The sequence below is a fragment of the Medicago sativa genome, chromosome 4 (genome assembly GCF_051527215.1).
Source record: "Medicago sativa cultivar Bolivia chromosome 4, Bolivia_mono, whole genome shotgun sequence".
Lineage (NCBI taxonomy): Eukaryota > Viridiplantae > Streptophyta > Magnoliopsida > Fabales > Fabaceae > Medicago > Medicago sativa.
Genome location: NC_140752.1, coordinates 9,644,910 through 9,659,084, shown reverse-complemented (window position 1 = coordinate 9,659,084; position 14,175 = coordinate 9,644,910). Strand labels below are relative to the sequence as shown.

The 14,175-nt window shown below is 31.5% G+C and overlaps 1 protein-coding gene across 2 annotated transcripts; it reads right to left on the bottom strand.

Moving 5' to 3' along the window:
- Positions 1-9,838: 9,838 nt before the first annotated feature.
- LOC146926126 (uncharacterized) lies at positions 9,839-12,498 on the bottom strand. 2 transcript variants are annotated; one of them, XM_085758519.1, is made up of 2 exons: positions 11,992-12,498; positions 9,839-10,795 (listed from the first exon to the last, which is right to left on the bottom strand). In XM_085758519.1, the coding sequence occupies exons 1-2, from the start codon at positions 12,395-12,397 to the stop codon at positions 10,197-10,199; spliced, it is 1,005 nt and encodes a 334-aa protein (XP_085614645.1). In that variant the 5' UTR covers positions 12,398-12,498; the 3' UTR covers positions 9,839-10,196. The 2 variants fall into 2 exon arrangements, with proteins under 2 accessions (XP_085614645.1, XP_085614646.1); XM_085758520.1 differs by having other exon boundaries at positions 9,839-10,786.
- Positions 12,499-14,175: the final 1,677 nt, after the last annotated feature.

The following is a 14,175-nucleotide window of genomic DNA, read 5'->3' as shown; positions in this document are numbered from 1 at the left end:
ATAAGAACACACTAGTTTATCACTTCATACAAATAATTTCAAAATAAACTAATTAAGGGAGTGGGATGACAAGGCAAATTAATGAACTTCATTGGATTGGATGTGTTAAAACAAATTTACATTGATTGTGCATTTTCTTAAAACTCTAAAATAAATTATACATTACTATCTCGCTCTGACAACAAAATTATTGATCAAAAAATGAATAAAAATTAGGTTAAGTTTTCTTTCATTTGAGGAAGTTGTCTATTGATTAGGTTAAGTTTTCTTCCCAACTGATATTTTTATCCCAAAAAAAAAATATTCGTAGCTAGGTAGGTGGTGTTTGAAAACATTCATTGTTTGGCTTTCTCAAAAGTAACTTGTCATTCAAACCATGACCCATGTCACATGTGACTACGTTGTAATACAGTCACTAGGAATCTTTAAGAAAAGCATATAGTAACAATTTGATTTGCTGACATGAAAAGGAATTTTTATTGCTGGATCATCCATATTAACTTTTTTCTTTTTCTTTTTCTTTTTCTTGATCCTATCTAGTTCAAAGCATATGCATTGCTGAGGTGGTGATGAGGAATCTGAAAAAAGGGAAAGAAAGGTGGTTCATGCCATCGCTATATAAATAGCCTTCGGTCTTAGTTTTAGAGCATATGCTCCCCAAACACCTTGATTCCTTAAACCATTTTATGCCTCCTATGTCTTCTACTCCATACACCATGGACCTTGAAAATTGCAACTGTCTAAGCTCAAGAAACAACTGCATTTGGTCAAGTTATGAGAGAATTGGCAACGACCCTATTGTACGTGTCAATGAACTTATGGCTAGAATGAAGATAACAAGCTTAAAAAAATTTTGGAAGAAGATAAAGAAAGAAAAGAAGAGGAGAATCTTTAGAACATCTTCACCTGTGTTTCTATATGATCCTAGCTCTTACTTACAAAATTTTGATGATGGTTGTTATTCCTCTGACCCTGATAATTTTTCAAGGTCATTCTCAGCTCGATTTGCTGCACCGTCCTCCAAGATTTGTAAGAAGAATTTTTGAAGTGATGGATTGTGAAGAAATATTGAAGATAAACGAAGAGAGTTAGCTAGGAACGTATGATGTAATTGAGTTCCTTAATTTGGACTTATTTTCTTTACACTTGTGAATTATGATGTAATTGAGTTCCTTAATTTGTACAAAGTTTTAGTAATTCACTTATATATCTTGTAAATCTATTTTAAATATTAGATTTTGTAAAGGTTGATATTCTACGATATGATGATTTCATGTCTCAAATTTTTTTTGTCATACATGCTCTCTTTCAGGGTCGTTCCTATGAAATGGCTCGGTTCTATTTTTAAAATAGGTCCCAGTAAAATCAAAATGCAATTCTTTTTGTGTAGCTAAGCTTCGTTAAAAAATCAGAATCAGAAGAACTTTTAAACACGAAACAAAACAAAATAAAATGGCTTAAGTGCAATTTTGCCCCCCCTATTTTGACTAAATCGGAATTTTACCCCCCCTATTTCAAAACTCGGAATTTTACCCCCCCAATTTAATGTTTTTCGAAATTTTACCCCCCTATTTTAAAACTCAGAATTTTACCCCCCCAATTTAATGTTTTTCGGAATTTTACCCCCTCTACCACATTATCTTATTATCCACCTAATTAATTATTTAAATTAAATAATTTTTAATTACAAAAAATAAACAACTTTTTAAAAAAATCGAAAACACTTTAAAAAATACCTTAAAATGCAGAAAAAAATTCTAAAAAATAGTAGAAAATAAAGATAAAATGTAGGAATTACAAAAAATAAATAAATTTTTTAAAAAATTGAAAAAACTTTAAAAAATACCTTAAAATGCAGAAAAAATACTAGAAAATAAAGATAAAATGTAGGAAATAAACCAGAATAAACGAAAAAATCCAAAAAAAATACATGGCTAATATTTGGATGATCAATTATTAGGTGTATTATTGCACTCGTATATTTGGCTAATGATCATCGAAATATTTACAGGTGCATTATGTTTTTTTTTTCATGTATTTTTAATGGGATTTTTTTCCGTTTATACTGTTTTTCCATGTATTTTTAATGGAATTTTTTTTGTTTATTCTGGTTTATTTCCTACATTTTATCTTTATTTTCTAGTATTTTTTCTGCATTTTTAGGTATTTTTTTTTAAAAAAAAATTGATTTTTATAAATTTTTTTTTTTTTTGTAATTCCTACATTTTATCTTTATTTTCTAATTTTTTTTTCTGCATTTTAAGGTATTTTTTAAAGTTTTTTTTCCATTTTTTTAAAAAGTTATTTATTTGTTGTAATTAAAAATTATTTAATTTAAATAATTAATTAGGTGGATAATAAGATAATGTGGTGGAGGGGTAAAATTCAGAAAAACATTAAATTGGGGGGGGGTAAAATTCTGAGTTTTAAAATAGGGGGGGTAAAATTCCGAAAAACATTAAATTGGGGGGGTAAAATTCCGAGTTTTAAAATAGGGGGGGGTAAAATTCCGATTTAGTCAAAATAGGGGGGGCAAAATTGCACTTAAGCCAAATAAAATTAAGTGAAAGATAGGTGAAATTTACCTAACGGTATCGTTTGGAATGTCACTCCTACGTCGTAGGGAAGGGGAAAACGAATGGTTTATGCGAAAAAGAAATAATTGTTGTGATTCTTTCAATGGGGGTGGGTATTATAATTTTTTTTCGGCCCATAGTTTTTAGAGGCTCGGTTCGGTAGCGCTTCTTGCACTCCCCAAGGTCCGGCCCTGCTTTTTTTTTTATGTTTTTGACCATGAAACTTCTTTTATATTAACATAAAAAATTAACAATACATTTTAAGATTTTATAAAAATACATCACTTATAAAAATACATCACTAATTTATCTAAACTATATACGTGCATGTGCCACGTATGTGTTGGACAGCTTTTTTGTAGTTAAAATAAAATTTATTTGTGTTCATTGGTTAAAATGTGGAACCCTCCGACTAATCAGTAAAACTTTTGACTCAGAACTATGCCAATTCAAATCTATAAACTTAACGGTTACTAGGATCAGAAAAAGGAAAACTAAAGTAAGCATAGTTCCAACATGTGCTCGTTTTTGCTCAAGATTAAACATTGAACATACATTTTCAACCGTTGTAATTAAAAAGCACAAATATTTTAAGAAAGGAAAACTGAAGAGTGTTGGAAAAAATAGCATAGAGAAGTTACAAAATAACAACAAAACAACCAAATCATTTTCTACTAAATAGCACTGGTTATATGAATCAAATTACGTCACAGTATTCTATAATAACTCATATTTTGGTCCAATTCATTAATCTCTTAGTCATTCCTAATAGTTTTTCCTAGTTCTTCATCTATCTCGAAGGATCTGATTATCCTCCATTTAATCTACCCTCCTACTACATAATCGATAGGTCTTCTCTCTACATGTCTAAACCACCTAAGCCTATTTTTCATCATCTTTTCTACTAAATGTGCTACCACAACTCTCTCATTAATATTTTCATTTCTAATCATATTTCATATATTCTTACAACAAAACAACGCAACATTCTCGTCTCCGCTACGCTAATTTTATTCTCATATTGATTTTTCACCTCCCAACATTATGTTCCATACAACACCGTCGATCTTTCAAGTGTCCGATAAAATTTTCCCTTCAACTTAACTGATACTTTCGTGTCAAACAAACACATGATGCTCTTCTTCATTTCAACCACTCAGCTTGAATCCAATGATTTACGTCTACTTCTATTTCTCCGTTGTTTTATACTATGGACCTAGGGATAATTAAACTATGTAACATATGGTATGATATGATCTCCAACTTTCACCTCTAAGGTAGAAATACTTCGCCTTTTGCTGAAATTACATTTCATAATTTTTTTAATGACAAATGTTAGTATGTTAATTGTTATGTTAGTTTTTTTCTCTTTGCCAGAACTTGAACCCTGGACCTCCAACTCCTTGTTAACCTTGGTTCCAACCAGTTGAGCTACCTAATTCCCCCACATTTCATAATACTTTTTCTTGCTTCTCCTCAGGCGGAAGTCGTATGCTTCTAAGACTTGTATCAACCTCCCATTGAATTACTCCATTTTCTTTCCAAGCAGGACTACTTCATCATCTGCAAAAAGCATACTTCTCGGTGGCTTTTGGATGTGTTCAGTAAGCACATCAAAAACTAAAGTAAAAATATGAGGGTTTGGGGTTGATCCTTGGTGCAATCCTATTGTTATGGAAAAATCGTCGATGGCTACATCATGCGTTCTCACATTAGTTGAAGCCCCCTCCCTCATACATGTCATTGATAGCTCGAATATAGGCAATCTTAAATCCTTTCTTCTAGGGAATTCCACAAAATCTCTCTAGAACCTCTATCATGCGCCTTCTCCAAATCAATGAAACTAAGTACGGGTTTTTTTATCATTAGAACTTGATGTTGCAACCATATACATACTACAAATTGTGCACCGGGGAAATTCCCAATGAAAAAAGGTGATTCATAACGAATTAATAAGTGTCTAGTTTTTCCTAGCTAAAAGTTTTTCGAAACATCATTTCTCACGGTATCACACTTCCCTTTTTATGTGAAAGATCACAAAGTGTTGCAATTATAGAGTATACTAAGAATTTATATCTCTAACAAACTGAATCTCTGATGTCAGTTGCATTGCACGGGAGTTCACGGAAGCACCTTAAACAATAATGGTTCAATGATTCACGACCAGAAGAGACTTTGACATGACATCTCCATTCGATATATTAAGAGATTGGGAATTGAAATACTCACATCTCTTATATATTGATTATTTAACCTATTCATAGTCAATGCAGGACATATAAATAGGCTAAATAATCAATATAATTCTAGACAATGTGGGACATTTACCAAGATGTTTCAATCAAATCCAATAAAAAGCACAACAACGGTGTTGATTTCATTTTCTTTATGTTGCAACTCAATTATTAAACCTACAAATTTTGAAATACAGGCAACAATTAAATTATGTTCTGCGGTAAAAACAAATTTATTTAATGTCTTTTTTTAGGGAAAATTTATTTAATGCTATTGATTCTAAATTACATTTCAATATTTTTTATTTTATTTTTATGGGCAAGTCACGAGGGACGATTTTGAAAATACCATAATTTTTTACTCCCTCTGTCCCGCAATAGATGACCCATTTAAAAACGTGCAATTTTGATCTAACTTACTTTGACCATATTTTTCTACTAATATACAAAGATAAACATGTCGTTAGATTCATCTCGATGAGTATTTTCAAATATCAAATTTTCATAATTTTTTCTAATTTATTATTCAAGATATTTAAGCTCAAAATTATGCATTGACATACGTAATAGGGTCAACTGTGTCATGTATTGTGGGACGGAGGGAGTATTTATTTTTGACTTATATATGAGAATGGGGAAGTACAGTTCGTGAGAAATTGACTTATTAATTAATTTGACTTTAAATATATATTAAATTTAAGGGTTGAATATGTATTTAGTTTCTATAAATATTTTAATTTTTTGTTTTAATCTCACTGAAAATTTTGTTCAACTTTTGATCTATATTTTTAATTTAAATGTGTCATTTAAAATTTTGAATCTTTTTCTTGTAATTATATTTCACCTAAAAATTAAACTCAAATTTTTTTAAACATTTCGTCGTTTGGTGGAGCTAGCTAAATTCTTAGACTAATTGCTTGGTTTTTCACTTGCATGTGTTGCACACAATGAAAGGGACATAAAATAAAAAAAAATTATTTACTTCGTGAAATCGCACGCTAAAGCACCGACCAATGTTTGATCATGGTGGTCTTACAATGAAGCAAAATAACTGTGCATCCAAAATAAAATAAAATGTCCACAAATTGTTGCGTATTTTGTGACTTGAAATTATCTAGCATATGACTAATGCTCAAATTCATCTAAAGTATGTACTGTAATTGCTAAGAGAGGTCAAAACCTATGGTTAATATATTTTACCACTTATTATGTATGTAAATTTGATATCAACTATTGATTTATTTATCATCGGTTGATATTGTTCACTTTACTCTATAAAATTAATATTGTTCATTTTAGAAGAATTTTGTTTTAACCTCACTAAGATGTGCCACAGTGTCAGCATAGTTGTAAGGGTTGATAGTTGAGACATAGTATTATGAAAGAGATCCATGATTCGATCATTACTACTAACAAATCCAATATAACATTTGTTTATAGAATAACAACGCGCTATAATATAATTTCAAAAAGTAAATTGATTATGGTTATAACGAATTTCTAAATTTGTGTTTGGTTTTACGGTGAGGAGAGAAAAAATGATAACTGAAAATTGATTTTAATCAATGTTGATTGTAATTAATTTTGTCTTATAATTGGTTTTAATTTCAAGTGTGAATTTATATCTATTGGTTTTAAAAGTGATTTTAACATTCATTTTTGCACGAACGTATTCAAATATAAACCAATTTAACATTCAACTCACTCTAATGTAAACTCATCTTACAAATTCAATTCATAAATTCAAAATCATAATATAATATAATTTGAATTGCTGACATCAAAAGCAATTTATTTTCCTTTTTTTTTTGGTCCTATGTAGTTCAAAGTATGTGCTTAGCTGAGGTGGTTATGAGGAGTGTGAAAAAAGGAAAGTAGTTCATGCCATCACTATATAAATACCCTTTATCCTTTACCCTTAGTCACAGTCTAAGTAATGCACTCCAAACACATTGGTTTCTTAAACCATTTTATGCTTTCCTATGTTCTCAACTCCATACACTATGAGTCTTGAAAATTACAACTGTCTAAGCACAAGAAACCACAGCATTTTGTCAAGTTATGAGAGACTTGGCTATGACCCTATTGTATGTGTCAATGAATTCATGAGCAGAATGAAGATAGCAAGCTTGAAAACTTTGTGGAGGAAGATCAAGAGAGAAAAAAAGAGGAGAATTTTTAGATCATCTTCACCTGTGTTTATATATGATCCGAACTCTTACTTACAAAATTTCGATGATGGTTATTCCACTGATCCTGATAATGTTTCAAGATCATTTTCCGCTCGATTCGCAGCACCGTCCAAAATTTTTGAGAAAAATATTGAAGTGATGGTTGATGAAGAAATATTTGAGATGAATGGTGAAAGCTAGCTAGCAACATGAACATGATGTCATTTTGTGTTCTTTAATTTGGGGACAATTTCAAATATTGTTCCTTTTATTTTTCAATGTGGATTATGATGTAGTTGTACAAAGGTTTGGTCATCTTGTTAATTATTCTATTATGACTATTAGGTATTACAAAAGTGATGTTCTATCTACATGATCTTTGCATTTCTTCTTTTACTTTTCCTCTTTTTCATCTTTGTCATATGTGCACTTTCCATTGGTGAAATGGGGACCCTTTGACTCATTTGCTAAAACTTTTGAGTCAGGATTATGTTAATCCAAATGTGTATATACACTTCACATTTACCAATAACATCAAATAAAAGCAGTCCAACTTAAGCAAAGCAACACTTGTTCCTAGTTGTTCAAGTTTGTTGAAGATTAGGACATTGATATTTGATATACATTGTCTGAAATCCAAAAGCACATTAAACTTTCAATGTTGTTGATATCATGTCCTTCTTTGTTGTAGCTTATCAGACAACCTTAGAATAAAGTGTCTTATCTCCTCCTATAAGGATTTGTATTAAGATTGAACACCGTTATCTTTATTACTAGAATGCTTTTTAGGTCTTGTTTGTACATATTAATTAAGTGTTTATAACGCTTATCATATAAGTGTTTATGTATAAGTTATTTTTATGACAAAAGATGAAATAAATTTAAAATACTTCTTTCATCCCAAAAAGCAAGTAAAAAAAAGCAAAGCAAGTAAAAATGGGTCAACATAAATTGATGTATCTGGTACAAATTTTAAACCAAATACATTAATTTTTGTTGACTAATTTTTGTTTATATTTTAGGACGGAGGAAGTAAATTATAAGTTGCTCTTGTAAGATATCCTTTGAGGGCTTATGCAAATTAGCTGACAACATCTCATCAACATCATTATGTGTTTACAGAAGTCCTTAAAACAAACTTACAAATCCTTATGCTACAGATAAACTCAAATAAGTCAATGTAAACAGACTTTTAATATTGTAAACTATACAATGTTAAAATATGATATCATAATTTCTCTTGTACAAGATTCTTCTATAGTTGATCAACTTACAAACTCATTAAAGAACATGTAATGTGGTCCAATTATGCCCCTTCATCTTTTGGTCTTTTTGGACCATTATATGAGAAAGGAAGGAAAAGAAAAAATAGAAGTAACTGCAAAAGACCATGTGCTATGTGAATGAAAATGATGTTCTAGTGGCTATAGTGCTATCCAGCCCTCTTCCACTTCACATTTATTTCATCTTCTTTCTTTTTCCACCTATATGAGTCTGCAATTTAATGTGCGAAAGTGATGCATAGAGAAAGATGGCAAAATTTGAAATAGTAAAAAGCGATAGGAGCTATATTTTTTTGCATCCTAAATTCGTTAACCTTATAGTGACTGGTTTAAGATCAGTGCTTCAGTGGGGCTCATCAACTTTAATGCATGTACTTGTGCTATAAAACCTTCCTATATCCTTTGGATGAAGCTGTCTCATTTGGTAGTATTCTCTCCGTCCCTATATCTAAGCACCCTTTTATTAGAGGCAAAGGGTACTTACATATAGGAACAGAGGGAGTATAAAATAGGTATCTATGTACGATTAATCTCTCGAGTCTGATAAGACCACGTAGTAATATTCTTATATTCTTTAAACGAAGTCATCTGTTTTAATATTAATTGGATATATCTTTATACAATTGTAAAGATTAATCTTTCTGACTCACGTAAGACCAAATTGACGGTTAAACTTGCATTCAAGAGTTTTAACGTACTTGTTGTATTTTAAGTACTCAAATTTGTACTTGAGATCGTTAATTAAGCTTGATGAGATTTTGTATCATGTGCTCTTGGTGGAGATTAAGAGACATGAGTTCTCTATAGTAAAATTATCACGCAGTTACATGCGGTAATCAATCTCGATCATTAATTTAAGATTGAACAGTTCAAATTACACCGTTAAGTTAATTAATATTAAATAATCTCAACCATTGATTTGAGATCAGATCGTCGAGATCTGCAACATTACAGCAGGAAATCCAAATTTTTGGATTAAGCTGTTTCTAACTATAACTATAAATATCTGCAGTTCACCTGTCAGTTAGGTAAATAAAGGGGTTTCCAAATTAGAGACAAACATAACTTGTGTCCATCTCCATCATTAATTCAGTACTATGCAATTAAGAATCAAGCCAGGCTTTCAGAGTGACCAAAACTGAGTTGTCTGTCCTATATAGTATCTACTATCCCTCTATGTGGTACAGTGACCCTCATAAATTATTAACTTAAAATGTTGCAAAAAAATAATATAAACAACCGAATATATAGTTACTCAAATAAATGCTGCTCAAAGTAATGGAACAGAAAAGTTATAGCATTGGCTCATATAGATAGGAACATATCTACCAGAAATTACCACATTATTAATGATGGTATGGAAGGGTGAGACTAGGGAAATCTACTCTATGGCCCCCCCATCCTCTGCAAATGCAATTACACACCATGGTGACAATGTCATGCCCTATTGCTACATATGTACAATTTTGGACTGGTGGTACCATGCTATGGTAATAATAGTCCCTCCCTATTAGATATAGACTTAGAATATATATAATTGTTTAAAAAATATATTGATATATAGGAAGATGGTATGAATGTCTAATTCAACTCTTGCTTCAAATAATATTAACCATAGACATAGTCTTCAAAGATACAAAAGCAAATAAGAATTTACAACAAAAATTGGCAGCAAGATACTTGCCAAAAAGGGAAATAAAGACTTTGCAAATACTCAAACAACTAAAGGTACATTCAAAAGTACTTGAATGAGATGGTTCGGGTCTTTTCCGGTTTAACTAGAGGTCATGGATTTGAAGCCAATCCTAAGAATGGAGTAGATTTAAAACTCTTGCGGGAGAGCTTTGCTATCCATTATGGTCTACATGGTTCGATAGATTAGTTTCTGCAGTTGCGTGCGGAGGATACCCAGTTTACGTCAAAGAACTAAAGTTACATTATGGAAATGCAGCATACAACAACAACTAAATAAATACTACAATCAATAAAAACACCTCTAATTGCTTGGTATACAACCAAGCCTCTCTCCAAAAGTTTCACTGCATCATTCCAACTGCGTCCATCTTCAGCAGCTTCAGCCATTTCTCCTTTACTTTCTTCCAAAACTCGAGCCTTTTCGCTGTATATGCGAGCAACGACAATCGTGACATCGGTTATCAAGACAATGTAAAGAGGCCTTGAAGCAAAAATACTCTTTGAGGAGATTAAGTAATAGAAAACAACCAGCAATGCTATTATCAGTGAACTTAGTGCACGTGTGTTTTCGGAAGCTAAAATGCAGAAGTTCAGCTCTCTTGATGAGAAAAACGTATGTCGGCGCCAGTTATGAGGTTTCTTTGCTTGGTTTGTGTTGAGTGATCCTGTTTGTTTAGGTCTTGATGATGATTCTCTTTCTTTGGCCTTAGAATCTTGTATTAGAGGCTCATCTTCACTTTTGGTCTCAAAATTTGAATACTTAAAACCTCCTTGATGTTTAAGCCTTGAAGCAGTAGAGGCATCATGTTTATTGTCTTCAGCATTATCTAAAAACACTACAAAGAACAATTAATGCAAATAAGTAACATGTACTTGGAAACCATCATCATATAATAAGTAATGTTTTTATTTTTCACCATTTATCAATTAAAGCTAGATCATGTTGAGAGTCCCTTACAAATGGGGGTAACCCTCACCCATGAGCTAGCTTTTAGATCGAGTTGAATGATAATTCAAAATTGAACATAATATTAAAATCTAAGATGTGACAAATATCTTTTTTGGTATAAATAAGGTATCACGACCCTCGAAACATTTCAACGTTACGTTTTCAAAACGCAAACTTGAGACATGTAATTAAACTAGAAAACACTTGTGTCATTTCATCCTAATTCTACGAACCTCGTGCTCTCTATGTTTTCTGCCATGGTCCACTAGTGCAATCTGGATCGCTGCATTAAAAAATTTGATGTGCAACCATTTGATTGCAATTTGGGCTGCATCATGCTTGTTTAAATATAATTCCTCATGATTCTTTACAATATTAAGGATTGAGATTTAAAACTTTTTCCTACCTTCACTTATGAAACAGGAACAAAGATAACAGACACGACGCAAACACTCATGACAATTTGAGATGATAAAAGTTATTAAATGTAATCATATATATGGTATCACGAGTCACGACCCCTCGAGCTGACTAAGACCAAATAGACAATAAAGGTCTCCCACGGGAAATTCAATGTTGTTGCATTTTCAGGAGGTATACTTGAGACATCTAATTAAACAGGAAGACGCTTGTGTCATTTCATCCTAATTCTACGAACTTCATACTCTAGATGTTTTCTACCAAGGTCCTCTAGTGCGATCTAGATGTGCAACCATTTGATTGCAATTTGGGCGGCATCATGCCCATTTAAATATAATTCTCCACAATTCTTTACAATACTATGGATTGAGATTTGATACTTTGTTCGACATTCACTAATAAAACATGAGCAAAATACCAGACACGACAAAAACACTCACAATAATTTGATATGATGCAATTTATTAAATATAATCATACGTTATCAAGTGTCACGCGTGTTGGCCACCATACATCTTTTGATCAAAAGTGTCGGTATGTATAACATTGATCCTCACCCATGAATTACCTTTTTTGGTGTTGTTAAATTAGTATAATAAACTCAAAATTTTAATATATCATATCAACCAACAATTTTAATGTTAGAAAAAGCAAAGTACAAACCAGTGTTGTCTTGGACAAAATTAGTTGCAAAAGCAGATGAAGTAAGGGAATGCGGTCGTGTATGGCGAGGAAGATGATCATTTTCTTTGTCATAATGGGAATCAAATGCAGAAACAGACATAGATTGTGTGTGACGAGGATGTATTGGAGATGAATTAGCAGAACGAGGTGTAGGAGGAAGTGCACTGATACGACCAGTGATTAATGCCATTCGATCAGAACCTCTTTCTGTAATCCTTCTTCTTCTCTCTTCTGTATAGTTGTTGTTGCTAGCCATTTTTTCTGCACCTTTCTTGCTAGTTTTTTTTTTTTTTCTCAAATGAAATTGTGTTTCTTTGTTTCTTTGTTTGTTTCTGGTATTTCGGTTACGAGAATGTTTTAGAATTAGACCCGCAAACATCGCCATTTGACATGTTCCTGTCTCAATTTAATTGATTAATGACCACAACTTATTGTTGTATGTGTCATTGTTGGATTTAAGAATTGAATGATAAAAGATTTTTTTTCAAATTTTTGTATTTTTTGTATTGATTCGTTATTTGAAATTTTGAAGGCAAATGGTCTTCCTATCAACAAATAATATGAAAGCTGGGCAAATTCATATATATTTTTTTTTAAGAAGATAAAATGAAATTATATTGAACAACCTTCTTTACTTACCCCGCATAAGAAGGGCTAGAGAAAAGCAATGAAATTATATTGAACAATCTTCTTTACTTACCCCGCATAAGAAGGGCTAGAGAAAAGTAATGTTAATTAGAAACAATTGTGGTACACCAAACAAAAAGAAAAGAGAACTTTTACAGGAAATTAAAAAGAACAAAAAGAAAAGAGAACTTTTACAGGAAATTAAAAAGATTTAGCCACCGTATATGATAGTCAAAAACAAAATTGTTGTATTTTACTTTCAAACAGCCAAAAGATTGCGTATTTATGTTGTAATAATAAAACACAATTTTAACTTGGTAAAAAAATATACAATTTTAAAAGTAAAAAAAAAAAAAAACCACGTATTATTTGAGATTCTTCAAGCTAAGCGTAAAATACACTTTAACAATAATATATAATATATAAATGAAAGAGTCCACAAGTCTTAACTTAATGGCAAAAAAATACTGATACACTTTAACAATAATATATAAATGAAAGAGTCCACAAGTCTTAACTTAATGGCAAAAAAATACTTAAATTGTTAAGATGGACGCCGTAATCAAGGTACAAACCCCAACATTTCCACTTATATGTGTGTGTGTGTGTGTGTGCGAGTTTCCGATGAAGGTTGTCATTTCGCCTATGTACCAGATATTAATTTATTTACATTTATATTATATATATATATATATGGTGAAAGTTATTGACTTGATAATAATACAAGTATTAGTTTTACAATAAAAAAAAGTAACTATGATTGTATTAAAAATTGAAAGCATCGTTTAATTTGAAACAAAATTTTATTAAAAATGAATCACACAATGCACTAAAGAAATCCTACTATATTTTGATTGATTGATCAATTTATCAATAAATGAGATACTAAATATTTGGACTAATTTTACTTTGATAAGATATTATTTATTTTTTTGGAAAATGCTAAGGACACGTGTTAATTAAGATATCCTATTAATATCATCCACAAAATTATACGTGATATTGGGATTCTTGCACAATTGATTATGTGAAATATTTAGGGTACAAAAAACAAGTTAGTTTTTGATAATATCCAACCAAGCATGCATTCGACGGTTGCAACTATTTTTCCAAGCATCATCTTGCTCACCGCCCAGGCTTTTGGTACTAACTCTTTGGATACTTGTACTCATACTCCAAGGATGGTGAGTTGGCAGCATGGGGATGAGGACACCATGATTCTCAATGTTGATGGAAGCGCGTTGACAAATACAGGAAAGGCAAGTTATGGTGGTCTAATTCGTAAGCACGATGGAAGTTTTCAACTTGGTTTCTTTGGTAGTGTAGGGATCTCAAATATCCTACATGCTAAAATCCAAGCTTTATTGACGGGTATAAAGTTGTTTTGGGATGCGGGATATAGAAAGCTCTGAAGGTGAGAAAAACACAAGAAGGGGGGGTTGAATTGTGTTTTGGAAAATTCTTCGTTTCTCCTAAAAACTGAACACACTGGTCAGAAGCTAAGTGAAACAGCTTCTGAAGTGGTTATCAGAATCT